This window comes from Aplidium turbinatum, chromosome 4 (genome assembly GCF_918807975.1).
Source record: "Aplidium turbinatum chromosome 4, kaAplTurb1.1, whole genome shotgun sequence".
In the NCBI taxonomy this organism is placed as follows: domain Eukaryota; kingdom Metazoa; phylum Chordata; class Ascidiacea; order Aplousobranchia; family Polyclinidae; genus Aplidium; species Aplidium turbinatum.
The window spans coordinates 5,766,265-5,780,970 of record NC_137475.1 but is presented as its reverse complement, the minus strand read 5'-3'; the positions used below and the strand labels follow the sequence as shown (position 1 = coordinate 5,780,970).

The 14,706-nt window shown below is 38.0% G+C and overlaps 1 protein-coding gene across 1 annotated transcript; it reads right to left on the bottom strand.

Moving 5' to 3' along the window:
• Positions 1–252: 252 nt before the first annotated feature.
• Positions 253–14,070, bottom strand: LOC145768100 (NADH-ubiquinone oxidoreductase 75 kDa subunit, mitochondrial-like). Its single transcript, XM_082579571.1, has 17 exons — positions 13,912–14,070; positions 13,293–13,379; positions 12,812–12,936; positions 12,486–12,644; positions 11,772–11,902; positions 11,104–11,289; positions 10,686–10,820; positions 8,948–9,062; positions 8,593–8,738; positions 7,553–7,681; positions 7,062–7,191; positions 4,591–4,761; positions 3,858–4,011; positions 3,516–3,691; positions 2,780–2,914; positions 1,093–1,165; positions 253–755 (listed from the first exon to the last, which is right to left on the bottom strand). Exons 1-17 carry the CDS (start codon positions 13,982–13,984, stop codon positions 679–681), a joined length of 2,202 nt encoding a protein of 733 aa, XP_082435697.1. The 5' UTR covers positions 13,985–14,070; the 3' UTR covers positions 253–678.
• Positions 14,071–14,706: the final 636 nt, after the last annotated feature.

Genomic DNA, 14,706 nt, shown 5'->3' with positions numbered 1-14,706 from the left:
CTGGTTAGGGCTGTCCATGAAATACGTTTTCAATAAAATTGCAAAAAAATGACTGCTACTCTCCCGTCCTCAAAATCTACGCAGTGTGTCATAAAAAAAATCCGAAATTTGCACCCTCACCCATGACTGCAAACGCCTTTTATGGACCGCCCCTTACAGGAAAGCAACCCTTGGTTAGCGATAGCTACCGATTAGGCTACCTCGGCATTCGTGCAAACAAAAATTTCTGCAATGTAGGTAGGCGACGAGACATTCGGCACTCGTAGGCTTTATTGAACGACAAGCACACGTATTGTACAAAACTGTTTTGTGTTCTAAACGCACTTTACTGTTGCACGACTGTGACATCTCTCAGAGAGCATTAAATGATAAACTCATGAAAAATGTCACGTCTTCTACTCTTTTCTGCCAGCGAAATGTTGATTTAAGATACGGACAAAGATGATGTCTGAACGCCGAAACCAACTTTGCGTCTCATCACGTCACTAAACGTCATCACATCACGTCATCACCAAACTAGAACAAATTTTAAATGTACTTGCCTACCACATGACTATTTTCTATTAATGGATAACAATGTTTCATAGTTTGATGCACAAGGGCGAAAAAATGAAAGTAAAAAGCCCATCCCGAGCGTGATTGTTCGTTTCAACTATAAATTATTAGAAAGAATAAAATTTATAAATCGGGGGAGACTCCATCCGTCGCAGCGCGGACACACTTGGCCATTGTTTTGGACGCCCGGGTGATGGAATCTGAAACGTAAACGTTGAATTTACGTTAAAACATATATTGTATTTGCTCAGCCAGCAACCCTGAAGGCAAAATCCTTCATTTTTACAATGATTTAACATCTGCACACCTATGCTATAGTAAAAATAATTTTGAAGGTACCAATCTAACAAAAACGGTTATCTGAATTGTACGGTGTGCAAATTCACACGTGATGTTGCTGATTGATCTGTCATTTCAAAAGTCCTTCCAAATCGACTGAAAGATTCGACTTGTCAACCAGGAGTGCCTGTTAGAAGAATTGATATCTCTGTCATAATGTTAAGCTACAACCTAGACAATGCATAAGCTTCGACTTACCAGTCATGTAAAAGTCGGTCAATGAGAGTTGGGATGATTGCAACGGCTTGCTTAGTAAAGTTGGTTGGGCAAGCTGACAAAAAACATCAATAGTCAATCAGAAACAGTCGGAACAAGCAGGAAACTTCGTTATAATAACGTCAATTAAAGTGATTTTTATGTAAAAGCCGTATAAAACAGGGATATAAGTCATCAGACGGAGATTGGTCTTTATTAAGTGAAAGTGCAGCGCTGACATTTAGCCTGTAGGCCTAACAAAAAAGCTAATAATGATATGGTTTTATTATTGTCGCTCTGCAACTGCTGAAGTGTTTTAGCGATAGAGCTCATGTTTAATTTTATATCAGGTTTAGAATGTGGTCGCATTATTACCCGACTGATCCTCACTGCTTTATGCAAGAACACAAACCGTTTTTAAAGTCTTCGGTTTGACGCGATCTGGAATCGATCTCAGACCCAATAATAATGATATGGTTTTGTTTATTGTCGCTCTACAACAGCTAAGGTCTTTTTGCGATAGGGCTCATTTTTACTTTTATATCATCACATTATTAGTTATTACCGTTTTTAAAGTCTTCGGTTTGACCAGACCTGGAGTCCATCTCAGATCTACCAGCACCAGAACCAAAGGCAAAAACTACTTGGCCATTGAGCTAGTTACAGAAAAGTTGTTCTCATTCGGAATGAAAGTCTATTGATTAACCACAGCTCTTGACCAACGCACTTCTTCATTTAACCTCATCAAAATTATTCCAAACTATAAACTCTAGTCAGGAGAGTAGATATTCTATAACTGAACATGGTAGATATTCTAGAACATGGTAGATGGTAGATATTCTAGAACATGGTAGATATTCTATAACAATAATTATTAGCAGGGAAAGACTGGTACAGCGTAGAGTAATCGAGCCAACTGCTCCCATATTGCCTGTCACGAAGTGCCTGGCCAAGACAAAGCAGCGTGTTCTTCAGCAGGGCCGAGAGCACTTATTTTTGAGCAAAGCGCAGAAGCTTTTACTATTCAAACGGTTGGAACAGCGCATACGTCGGCTGCATAGCCGAGTGGTGAGAGCCCCGGAACGGCAATCGAAAAGGCGCTGGTTCGACACCGCTCAAGAGCATGCAGCTGAGCCTTTGGCAGGACACGCCTGGATACGACAAACAGTGCATATAACACAATTCTTTCCGCATTAACTTTAAAAGCCATAACTGGCAAACTTTTTTTCGTTCGACTAAGCTCGATGAAACCCACAATTCAAACTCCACTAGCTTCAATTAGTCAACCATCTGGTAACTTTATCAATGCACCGGGAGTTGTCAAGCGTGTCACATAACTTTTCTTTGGTAAATAAGTCTTTCTGGTGGCATTGTGTACATTCTCCAACTATTTCAATCACTACTTGATACGGCAAATCCGTTTATACTTGGTGACCCACACACCGACGTGAGCTGCATAGCGAGCGGTGGAAACTTAACTTAAGTTTGGATACGACAAAAACAACGTTCAATTAGTACCGTTGTAAATACATGGTTTTGGTTACTTTACCGATTTTTATATTGTATCTTCATAAAGTCATCAGTAATAAGAGTCGTATAACTGTCCAGACTGAAGCTTAAGTCAAACAACTGGATGATCTCGGTTCATTCAGCAACAAAAGATAAGCTTTCACGTCACCACACAACGTACCGTCGCCAGTTCGGTTGCCTGCCGGAAGAAGTTGGCTTCTTCCACAGCGTCGTATCTGGTTAGGTTGGGAGACACTTCTGTCATCCTCGCGCGTACACCATCGATGTCGTCATAATGCAAAGTCACTCCCATGATCTGTTCAAAGTTTGAACGGGCGAAATTAAAGGGTCTGCTACTACTCGGTGAGTCCGATTCGGTGAGTTCCTAACCTCTAACCCTAAAACGGCAATGATAATTAGGCTACGGTACCCGATAATTTAAAAAAAAAATTGAAAAAATCCCCCGTTAAGGGATCGGACTCACCGAAACGGGCCATTCCGGAAATTAAACGTAGGGATGGGTTTATTTCAGATGTGTACAAACGCAATCAGTTTGCTCAAAAAAAAACCAAAAAACTATCTGTTGTTACAACAGTAGTGGCTGTAGTTTAAAAACTACTAAATGTTTTTCTTAATTCAAGGCTACTGCATCGTATAAGGTGAGGTTGTGCCGCTAGAGACAAGCACTATTGTGCTGAAAGAAATTACTTTTTCTATGCATACGTGGAAGAGTAGTGAGAGGAGTATCAGCCCAACGAGCGAAAGGTTATAGGTTCGACATTTGCCATTACAAATTATCCTTTAATGCAAATCATGTTTTAGCCACTGCATAGAAATCAAAAAGTGCCTTTGATGTTACTAAAAATCACACAAAAACTTCCTCTCGAAGGTTTCAAAGGAAAAATAGAGACATTGACCTCTGAGAGAGCTCTTATGATCTTCCAGTCTTCTCTTGCGTTTCCTGGAGGAGACACTGCCATCTGGGATTGTTGCGCTCTTCCTTCAGTGTTGACATAAGTTGCCGTCTTCTCGGTGTATGCGGCAGCTGGAAGGATGGCATCAGCAAATGGAGCAGAAAAATCTCCATGAGTTCCTGAATAAATCAAAATATTTATTAAAGAGCATAACATAAAGAGCATAACATAAAGAGCATAACATAAAGAGCATAACCAAAATGGCACTTTGACGTAAATTAACTTTAAAACCCAAATCAATGCAGTGCATCATGTGAGGAAAAACTGGGTTTGCATACTACCTACCAATATAAAGAACAAAGCAGTCTTTTGGCAAATCTTCTCTGGTGATCGCTCCTTGGTCTGCTCCGAGAAGAATGAGAACCTTTGGAGGGTTATTTCGAACATGATCGACCCCTGCCTTGTAACCGAGGTCCAAAGCTGCAACTTGACTCGCAACCTGTGAAAAAAGTGAGAGTGAAAAATATCGCATCAACTTAATAGAGACTGGCATCAACTTAATGGAGACTGGTAAGGCTTGCAGCATTTGTGTAATTAGTAAAATCATGATTTTCTTTTATGTAAACTTATCAGTGATGCAGTGGTGTGAGTGCTGGGACGATGTTTCAAGCACGTCGGTTCGACGCTTATCCAGAGCACGCTGCTGTGTTTTGGTAAGGTACTTAATAACATGTTCGAATGTTGACACGAAGAGTGGCTTCCTTGTCTTTCCTATATACACTTAATCTTGATCTTCAACGACCTGACATTATTCTGAATAAAGCAAAAATTAATAATGTATGTGTCGTACCCAGGGTTTTTCTTGTTCGATAAAGATTAAACGTTTTAAGGACATCAGTTCAGCTTCCTGTTTATTTCTGATCATCACAGTAAAAAGAATACATGCCAAACATAGCAGAAGTCTAAAAAGGTAAAAGCGATAAAACGCGAACGCTACGAAGTGCTAGACTGAAACAGGATAATCAGTTTGAATTTCGACTCTGTCGCGGCAAACACCAGCACAAGGTCATCTAGCTACCTTCTGCAAAACGTTGAGGACCTTCCAGTCATCGTCTCCACGCTTTCGCGCCGATTCCTTCCTGGCGTTCTGAGCAATCGTGGCCACAGCGGCATGGATGCCTGAAGCATCCTCCCGTTGGAACATTTCACTGCCCACGATAACCATTGGACGGACTGCCTCGCTCAGTTTCTGAATGAGATCGTTAAAACACGTTAAAATGACGAAATATCTCTATAGCTCAAGTCCTACAACGTATCAACATCAATAACATTATTCTCAGTGGCACAAACATCTAAACTTCATCATTTTTTACCAGCATAACTGTCCAATGCAGATTCTTATAAAACAAGTGAATAAAAAAAACAAAACATATATCTAATTTCTTATAAAACACACTGCAAGTAAGGTTCAAGTGCGGGATCGTAAAAACAATAGTTAACAAGTGTTACATGGGGACGGGTTATTTGTTTGCAAGGGATGGATGTTCAATGAAAACGCTTGTACCAGCAGCACAACATAAACAAAAACTGCATAAAGCAAAACATCCTCAGAGATACTCTTTGTTAGTAGACACAGTGGCCAAAGATGGCGGTCTTAATCAGGGTTGGAGAGTCGGAAGGATATTGGCGTGTCCGGAGTCGAAGTCGTTAAAAAAAGGCCGACTCTGACTTGATAAAAAAGAGTACCTCTAAATACCCATTCTCAGTGTTGCAAGACATCTTCACTAAAAATAGTAATTATTTTATTTAAGTCGATTCAAAATGATAGGAGGTCAAAGTCAGTGTTTTTTTAAGGTGTTTTTGGGGACCGAAACGGCCCCCCCAAATTTCTCCAGCGGTTTCCCAAAATTTGGACTTGCAACTACAGTAGAAAAGTAATGGTTGTTTCTCGCTATGTCTTGTCGATAATACGAATATGGCCTACGATCAACAGTTCACGTCCGGAAAAAAGAATAAGTGGAGGTACAGCTAACAGCTGAATCAAAGAGTTATTCACAAAAGAAGTGCACCTTCGATACTCGTCAATGTTTATTTCTGATTTATGGCGCATAATGATCAATTTTTACGTGTGGAAACATAACAAGCAGAAGCCAACAAGCACACTTTGTTTGATTGTGCAGCAAACTTCTTTGGCGGCCGTGTTGGGCAGGCTGTTTGGTCGCTGTCACAATCATTTAAGCTGTGCCTTGTCAAATAATTCATTTTATGTTGCGTTGATTGTATGTAGTTATGGTTATTTTTTGGTATTTAAATGAAACACTTGCGGTCTCTTAAAACTACTTAGCGGTCACCCAAACCAAACCTTAAAAAAAACCTGGTCAAAGTAATCAGCAATATCAAAACCTGCAACTGCCAAACGTTTTACGCAACTGGGAAGCCAAACTAACCCAGTTGGGGGGCAAAACTCGTGAATCTGGTAAACCTTGAAAATTACCAGGCATTGTCGGCTTTTTCAGAAATTGGCAAACATTTTAAATAGTTGTCGGATCATAATCTTAATCCTCACCCCAGATTGTAATTCGTAAAACTGGTTCAACTTGAACTAGCAACCCTGACAATGCCCGAAAATGCCCGTAAAAAGATGACAATGCCTGACAATGGGTATTTAGAGTTACCGGATAAAAAAATGATAAATCAAATTTTTGTTTGCAAATTTTTTTCAAAATTTAGTTTCTTGTTGTCAGTAGTGCGCTCAAAAACTTTATCAAAAAATAGAAGTGTTTGTTCTTGTCAGTTTTTTGTGAAAATCGCAGTTTCAATTTTGATTGCAACTTTAATGAAATTAAATTTTTAAAAAATAAAAAAGGACAAAAATTTAAAATAAATCTGGCAACCCTAAAACCGGAGTCGGCCAGTTATAAACCGAGAAGTCAAAGTCGTAGATTTTTCGTCGACTTCACATCTCTGGTCTTAATCATCGTCGTAAGCTAAACGATCGGTCGATGGTCGTGCCGCATAGAAGACAATTACTTCTCTCACTGGCTTCACGCTTGGAAACCTTTGGGGTCCTTCAGAGAAATAGACAATATAAAAAAATCCTAAAAATTGTTAGCCCCTGCTGTGATACACTACGGTTATCACCTGCTGTGATACACTACAGGGCATCGTGCTCTAATTTGTACATTTTTCCACCAGGCAGCCTACATGTTGGTGTTATGTTTTATCATTAGGCCACCACAAATGAGGACAGCGTAGGCTAAATTTGGAAAGATGTAATGTTTTTTTCAAGAGCACCATACCCTGCCCCTGTAGTGTATCACAGCAGGGGATAACTTTTCTAGCAACCTTTCGATTTTCATCACAACTTTGCTATTCCACCGCTGACTTTGTTATTTATTGTGCTCAATTCAAGTCAATGGAGATTCTAAATAGTTGTATATCTTTTTTGCAATTTGCATCCGGCCCGCAGCTGTTAATCTCGCAGCAATCCGGCCCTCAGAGAAAAAAGTTTGGTGACCCCTGGACCTAATGCAATTTAGTTCAACATACCTTGTTGAACTGATGAGTGCCTTGAGCAATCTGCTTCAGAGTTTCAGTGGAGTCTCCTAGATGACGGTAGGAATACGTTAGGTCCACTTTACTTCCTATAAGCGAGACATCCAACTCTTTGTGGATCCAGCTTTGATATAAATGAAGTAGTTCATGAAAAACATCACGATATCATAGCTGGTCTTAAATATAAAGTTAAGTGTTTTAAGCGGTGCATTCACCAACGTGGCGCTGAGCCGCTGACACTGGTTGTAAAGCGTTGGGTGCAACGCGTACCTGCGATAGATACAGCGCTATACAAAAACACATTGTTGTTACAACACAGTTTCACACAGAAATCGCTAAATGTTCGGCTTTCAAAATGTTTTGAAACATACGAGAACCTTACATGTACCCAGACGCCCTTTTTTAATTAATTCAATGTCTGCAAAGGTTCAATGCAAAAAATGATTGATTTAATGACAGGGTAGATGATGGAGCTCCGTACTCACGTCTTTCTGATCCTGGCATTGAGCAACGGGGCTTCAAACCTCGGGTTGGTTCCGACCAGCAGGACAAGATCGGATTCCTCGATGCCGGCAATGCTCGTATTGAGTAGATAGCTTGATCGGAGATCAGTTCTGTGAATATCAAGCAGGTATTGGAATGTAACACTGTATACCAGTAGAGAGGGGTTTTTATAAACTTGAAACAAGCTGAAAGAAAACTTTGACTACGCTTTGACTTATCGAAAGTAGAGACGATGAGATTGGCCGCAGTGGTTGATGCCATCAGATCAACATGGACTTCAAAGGGCCAGAATTAATTCACCTTTCACCACAGTTCACCGATACAGGTTGGAAGTTCACAACTTTGCATTAACGGTCTAGCTTACAAACTTGTTTTGCGTCCAGAAAATAATTTCGATGCATTGAACTTTGTAAAATCTACTTCACAAAGGTAAAGCCTATGAGAGAACTATGGCTAACTAAAGATACGGCCTGATTTGTCACATTTTGCAGAAATTTCTAAATTTTGCTAACTGTTGGCGAATGTTTAAATAAATTTTACTAAAAATTATATTTTTACGCTTTCTTTACTGTTTTCCCCAGATGACACAATAGGTTTTAACATTCTCAGATGTTGAAAAACAAAGACAATTTGATTTCGAAGATTTTAGTCAGACTGTTAATTTTCAATAACAGTCTGATTCAGCGTTTTTCAACTTACTTTTTCTCATTTGCTACTGCTTCCCCAAGGCAACAAAAAGCTTTTATGTCATTAGGAGACAGCAAAAAGTAAAACAATCTCAGAAAATGTCAGTCAAACAGTAGCAGTAGCTGTAATCAAAGTCTGCAAAATGTGACAAATCAGGCCGCATCTCCACTCTCCAGGTGGTCATGGGAGAACCAAGAAAAAGAGTTGATTAAGACTGCGCCTTCATTTGAGCTTCCGGGGTCAGGCATGGGTTTGTCTGCTTACATTCCAAACGTTACTACTGATTGTAGGCTTGCTGTGACTTAAAATTGGCATGGCCGAAGTAAATATTTACCCGGAGCCGTCGGTAAGGAAGAGTTCTTCCGTGCAAAGTCCCTCACTGTCAATAGAGTTGAGCAAATCCTTCAAGCACGTAAGAGCTTCGGCATCTGCAAATCCTCCAGCAACTGCCGACACTTCTCCAGGTTTCGCTGACATTATCTGACGTTAAAATAACGTGGTAAGTGACTAAATGAACACATAGAAATTCCAAAAGGGGTAGTCATTTTCTGTCATTCCAATGCGCAAGCGGTGAACCGCTATCTATAAGTAATATGTTAAAGGTATGACGGTTGGGTTGGAAGCAATGAAGCGCCAAGTTTCTTGAAATAACATACATGAAAATGTAAAGTTGGAGGTGTATGTTGTACCTTATCTGCTACAAGGGGAAGAACATTCTCCCAGCCACACGTTACGAGGTTTCCATTTGCGTTCCTCATCATCGGTTGCGTCAGTCTCTGCCGTTTGAGTCCGTCGTATGCAAATCTGGAAACAAAACGGGGCACAAAACTTATAATAGGTTAGTTAGATTTCATGACCAAAGATCTGAAGAGTTCACTGATTTTACGTTGTTTCTACGACGCTAGACGTTGAAACGATGTAAGAATCAATTTAACGTCTGCAGTGTGTAAATGTTGAATATAAAGACAAATTTTGGCAGCTGGAATGCCCCAGTAACCACATTTGGGTTTGTAACCCAAAGAACTACACTTAAGGGAACTCCCAAGGTTCGATGACATTGTGAAGAGTTCGTGATGTTAAAAAGAGTTTACTCTAAGTGTTTAGTCTAAAAAAAATTTAGTTCTAGCTAGTTTTAAGCAGGGTTGCCGGTATTTTACCCAACCCAAAAAAACCCGGGTGGGTTTTTTTAAAAAAGCCCACTTAAAAAAACCCAAAAAAACCCATAAAAAAACCCAGAGCATCATATTTGTCCAGTTTTTATTAGAAAATTAAAAAAATGAACAAAAACACTACAAGACACTTAAAACAAACTTTAAATTAGGACTTAAGGATGTGATTGTGAAGTAAATTTCCAAGAATAAACTGAAAACGCAGTGGATATTGTACAGTTACACAAAAATCAAGTAATGCCACTTTGTGTATACTACACTAAAACTCATTTATGCAAGAAGGCCTTATAGTTAAACTGGTGAAAGTACTACTCTACTGTAGTCTGCATATATGATGTGAAATGCAATTTAGGAGGCTATTTACCAATTACAGATTCTGGATTCTAACGCATGGCTGTTTCAGAGCATTTGCCTGAATGGCCATTGGCCACGCAATCGCTCAATTGCTCATGCATTACTATATATAACATATATATACTGTATACATATAAATGATAAAAAATATTTAAACATGATGGCTTAAGTTAAATGCTCCTTGCCTTCAAATCTAAAGCAAATGATGCAATAATGTGATTTCTACCACGGTAGCATCAACTTGGTATAGAAATCAGTGGATGATGCAACATCCAACTTGATCTTGAAATTAATGGATGATGCAACATTCAAGCAACAACAGCCTTAGTGCATTATTTTATTGAGTTATGCAAGCATGTACTGTGAGTGAAAAACACTTCATTTGTAACAAGTAGTTTTGAAGTGAAATAAGCACGAATCTACCTTTTTTTGCATCTTTTTAAAAAAAAAACAATAAAACCCAAAAAAACCCGGGTTTTTTTAAAAAAACCCGGGCGGGTTGGGCTTTTTTAAAAAAACCCGGGTTTTTCTCAACCCTGGTTTTAAGTATTTTCATATGTAATTGTTTTACACTACACTCACTGTACTTGCAACTATTTCAGACATCTCTAGCAATAAACAGCAATTTTGGATGATAAATTACAACAACATTATGAATGAATAGCACATAACTTAGTGATAAATTTATACTTGCAGGTTTGCTATAATGTAAAAATATATGTAAAAATATCAGAAAGATCGTTTATTTGGTGATATGAAACGCCTTTCGAGTTTTCGATGCTACTACTCTAGCAAATCAATCTCTTTTTACATTGAGTCAACATCTGCAGACGTTGAATCAATGTAAAAAGTGATTGATTTGTTGTCTGGGGAGAAACAAAAACTTGAAAAGCATTTACTGCACCTGGTTTTATCAGAAATCCATTCTTCGTTAATGTCTTCATGGAGTCTAGGAAGAATCCTCATGACATCTCCTGCTCTTGTGGACACAACAATGTTGCTTCCAAGAGCGTCCATTACATCAACAGACTCCACTTTCCTAAGAAGTAATTCTGGAATTATTAATCGTCGTTTTTCTTCTAGAGGAAGTGATTTTCCAAGGGAAAACTTCTCAGAAGACGCAAAACTTCTCCATAGCGTGTGATTCTGTGTGTCTTATTAGTTATAATTATAAGAGATGATTTAAACAAGGCAAACGCAAACCTCACAGATCCAAATTGGTAGACGATGCCCTATGCTTTCATAAATAATCTTTTAACCGAAGTAAAACAAACTTAAGTTAAAATTTACGTTTTTTGAACAAAAAACTGAGTCCAAATCACCTGGTTTCCCACGGTCTTGCTGTAAATGCATAGGGTTTCGATGTAAGAGCCCCAACCGGGCAAATGTCTATAACGTTGCCAGACAGCTCAGACTTAAACATCTTTTCCACGTAAGTGCCGATTTGCATGTCATTTCCACGGCCCGTTGTCCCAAGCTCAGACACACCAGCAATTTCATCCGCAAATCTACAGAAAAGAAGTATATACGGTATGTTAAGTTTAAACTATTTTCAAATGCCAGATTCTCCGGTTTAATGAGCAGCTACCAGTTTGATAAGGGCTAGTAGTTGAATGGGCAACAGTGCTTTACTTGTCAAAAGTGATGGTGACATTTGAAGGACCACTCTACTACAACATGTGGTTGGCTTCACCAATTCTTCCGCTAAGAAAGAAGTTACCCAAAGTTTAAGTCAATTTGTAATTTTCGGCAGCACTTGAGTGATGATTTACTTCAGTAATACATGAGTAGTGTAGTTTGCAAAGCAACAATCCAACAGAAACTCAAATCTTGAACCTTAGTAGTTGGACGTTGAACAATTCAAAAGCTTCGATAAGTGGGCAAATTGAAAAGTCACACCATCAAACAGTCTGGAAAACCGAGCAATATTCCAATAACAAACTAATAGTGTTTGCCTGTGAAGAGTTAAGAAAAAACGCTGATGACTTACCTAACACATCTTGTGCACTGGATACACCTTGTCATGATGGTTTTAATCAGGGGACCAATATTTTTGTCTTCCACAGCTCGTTTGCTTTCAAGAAATCTGCTCCTGTCTGAGCCAAACATCATCGATTGATCCTAGAAAAAAATGTGCCATGAAGAGATGCAATTGGCCTAATTTTCAAATGAACAAAGTCTGTCACTGAATGATCGTAAGTAAATTATTACTCGACAACGTGAGTGAAACATAAATCATCTGGTGCCACACAGCGCAGACGTCAACCTGGCACGCGTATTGCGTATAAGACTCAAATTGACTGGCTAATATCCAATTTTTTTTCTTTTTTGTTATCGGGGGTTGAAAAGATTAGATTCTCATCATCAGCTTTTTGTGCTGACAACAGTAGGATGGTCAGTTCTATTTTGCTTGGGGAACTACACCTATGATCCAATTTATTATACCCTGGGTAAAAAGGTGAGTAGTGTTTCTACAACCAGGGAGTCAAACCAGAATCACATACTCAAAAACCGAGTGACATGTGAGTATTTGCTGCGCCATTCCATCACCATCTTTTCTAGAAGTTTTTTTTCTTAAAAAGGCAACTTTTTTGTCACCTTAACATACAACACTGAAAGAGAATATTATTTTCATATAGTTGAATGTTTATACAAATATGTCATTCATTGTTAAGCTAACAGACAAAATAAAGCAGCGACATACTTGCAAGTCACATTCTCCACCTTGGTCGCATATAGGGCAATCGAGTGGGTGGTTGGCAAGAAGGAATTCCATTACACCCTCTCTTGCTTTCTTGGAGACGTCAGAATCAGGTTTAATCCTCATTCCTTTCATTACAGGCATAGCGCAGGAGGCTTGTGGCTGGAGGAAACAAAGCAAAAAATGATCGAGCCTAATGAATTATGATATACAAGATAAAATATGACATTCTGATTTGTTAATTTAATAAATGGAACAAAGTGACATAATTCACAGTTTGAAAATTAACGCTCAATCTTTTCACCATAACAATTTTCTTGTTACACTACCTTTGGAGATCGTTCAATTTCCACAAGGCACATTCTACAATTACCAGCTACGGATAGACGATCATGATAACAAAACCTTGGTATCTGAATTCCTGCTATCTCACAGGCTTGCAAAACTGTAGTTCCTGCAACCAACATGTCATAGATGAATAAGCTGTTACAATAAAAAACATTTCTTGTAGAAAGAAACAATGGTATAGTATATACCATACACAGCAAATCACATAATTATGCAACACAAAAGGCAGCTGGACAATATTGTCATCGAGTCAGATACTTCCAACTATTTTAGAATGTCATAAAGTATCTTGCCAAGACACAGTTACAAACGTTTACTATGGAGCAGTGTTGAACTAACATTTCTTCCAGAGTCTCAAAGGTGCTCTTACTATTCAGTCAAACATACTCAGCAAGAAATGAAAATTACTTGGGATCAGAAACAAAAATTACACAACATATAAAAACACCACAAAAAAATTACTTGGTTCAACCCATACAGACTGATCATTGACAAAAACTTCTATTCGATTATCCGTGCTCTCATTTCTTCGAGACAACTGTACAGCAGCTGAAATCATTCAAACAAATACAAATGCTGATTTAGTTTTGCACAACCACATATGACAACATTGCTGGACTGTTTAAAATCTAGCTATCACATACAAATTATATGTGCAATGTGCACAATACAACATAATTATATAGTAATGGATTAATTTGTAGATAAGTTACAGCAATTCAAAAAGTAAATATGAACATTGAACAATGATAATATCACCCATGTTTTTAAACTAAGCAAATGTTTTGAAATAGCTTTTACAGAATCATAAAATATTTGACAGTAAAAGATAAATCTATTCTTTGAAACCCAAAAATTAAAAATAAATGAATGTGCAAGCATTTGCTTCAGATGCAACAAAATCAGAAACAAAGTGTGAAGCATTGTTGTGAGTTTGTGCAGGTCTTTCAGAAGATATTTCGTTTTCTTGATGTGAACTAAAGACTGACTTAAAATGCACAAGACTATTTTCAAACTTAAGCCTTAAAGTAGAAGCTGTTTGTTTTAACACTAATGTGTTTAAATAATTATTAAAACTCACAATATCTTTTCAAAGGAGAAGACTTGCCACTAAACAATTGCGAAGGTAACTTTTGCAAGGCAGATTTCAGCATATTGATAAATCCTGCCTACCTACAAAGCTAAAGTTCACTCAGCATAGGTGTGCTGAATATTGGCTTTTTTTTATACTGTTTATTTTGTCACTAAAAATACATAAAAAGTTAAACACATTACAAAGATACGCAGCAATGTTTTCACACCATGCAAACTTAGTTTATTATATCTTAGTTATTAATTTTAGGATGATTACAGGCTGTGTCTGAAGTGTACGTAGGCTGTTCTTTATTAGGGTACAGTATATAATTGAAACTGCAATAGATGAAATTTGACAGTGATTTATTTCAAATAACACATAACTTGCACTTTAAAAAACGATATAAAAAGGTATATATATACCTTAATATTAGTTTGCACTTAAAAAAAGCGAGAACTCAGTTTATGGAAAAAGGAACTTTACCAATTGCAAGGTGGTTGGATATTGATTTGTTTGGTTTCCTTTTATTTCGAACCGACTTTTATAGGGGGTAGATAAATTTTGTTCTATGGAAAAATTTTACAACTTGTGCATAATCGTACGCATAATTGCAACGATGACAATCATTATGTTTCACTTTGAAGTGAACATCAGAAAAAGTTTACTGCTCCAATGCTGCTGTAGCCTGTAGCTATATTTCAATTTGTGACAACTTGAAGGATATTGAGATAAGAATTTTCGCATGTCCAATATGAGCATGTAGCAATAGATATAAAATATCAGTTGCTTTTTCAACAAAAT

Excerpts from the sequence above, each read along its gene's own strand:
- LOC145768100 (XM_082579571.1), bottom strand. The coding sequence starts at position 13,984 with ATGCTGAAATCTGCCTTGCAAAAGTTACCTTCGCAATTGTTTAGTGGC. Across the intron at positions 8,739-8,947 it reads TTCCCCTTGTAGCAGATAAG|ATAATGTCAGCGAAACCTGG; the intron begins GTACAACATACA and ends TTTTAACGTCAG. Across the intron at positions 4,762-7,061 it reads GCACTCATCAGTTCAACAAG|AAACTGAGCGAGGCAGTCCG; the intron begins GTATGTTGAACT and ends GATCTCATTCAG.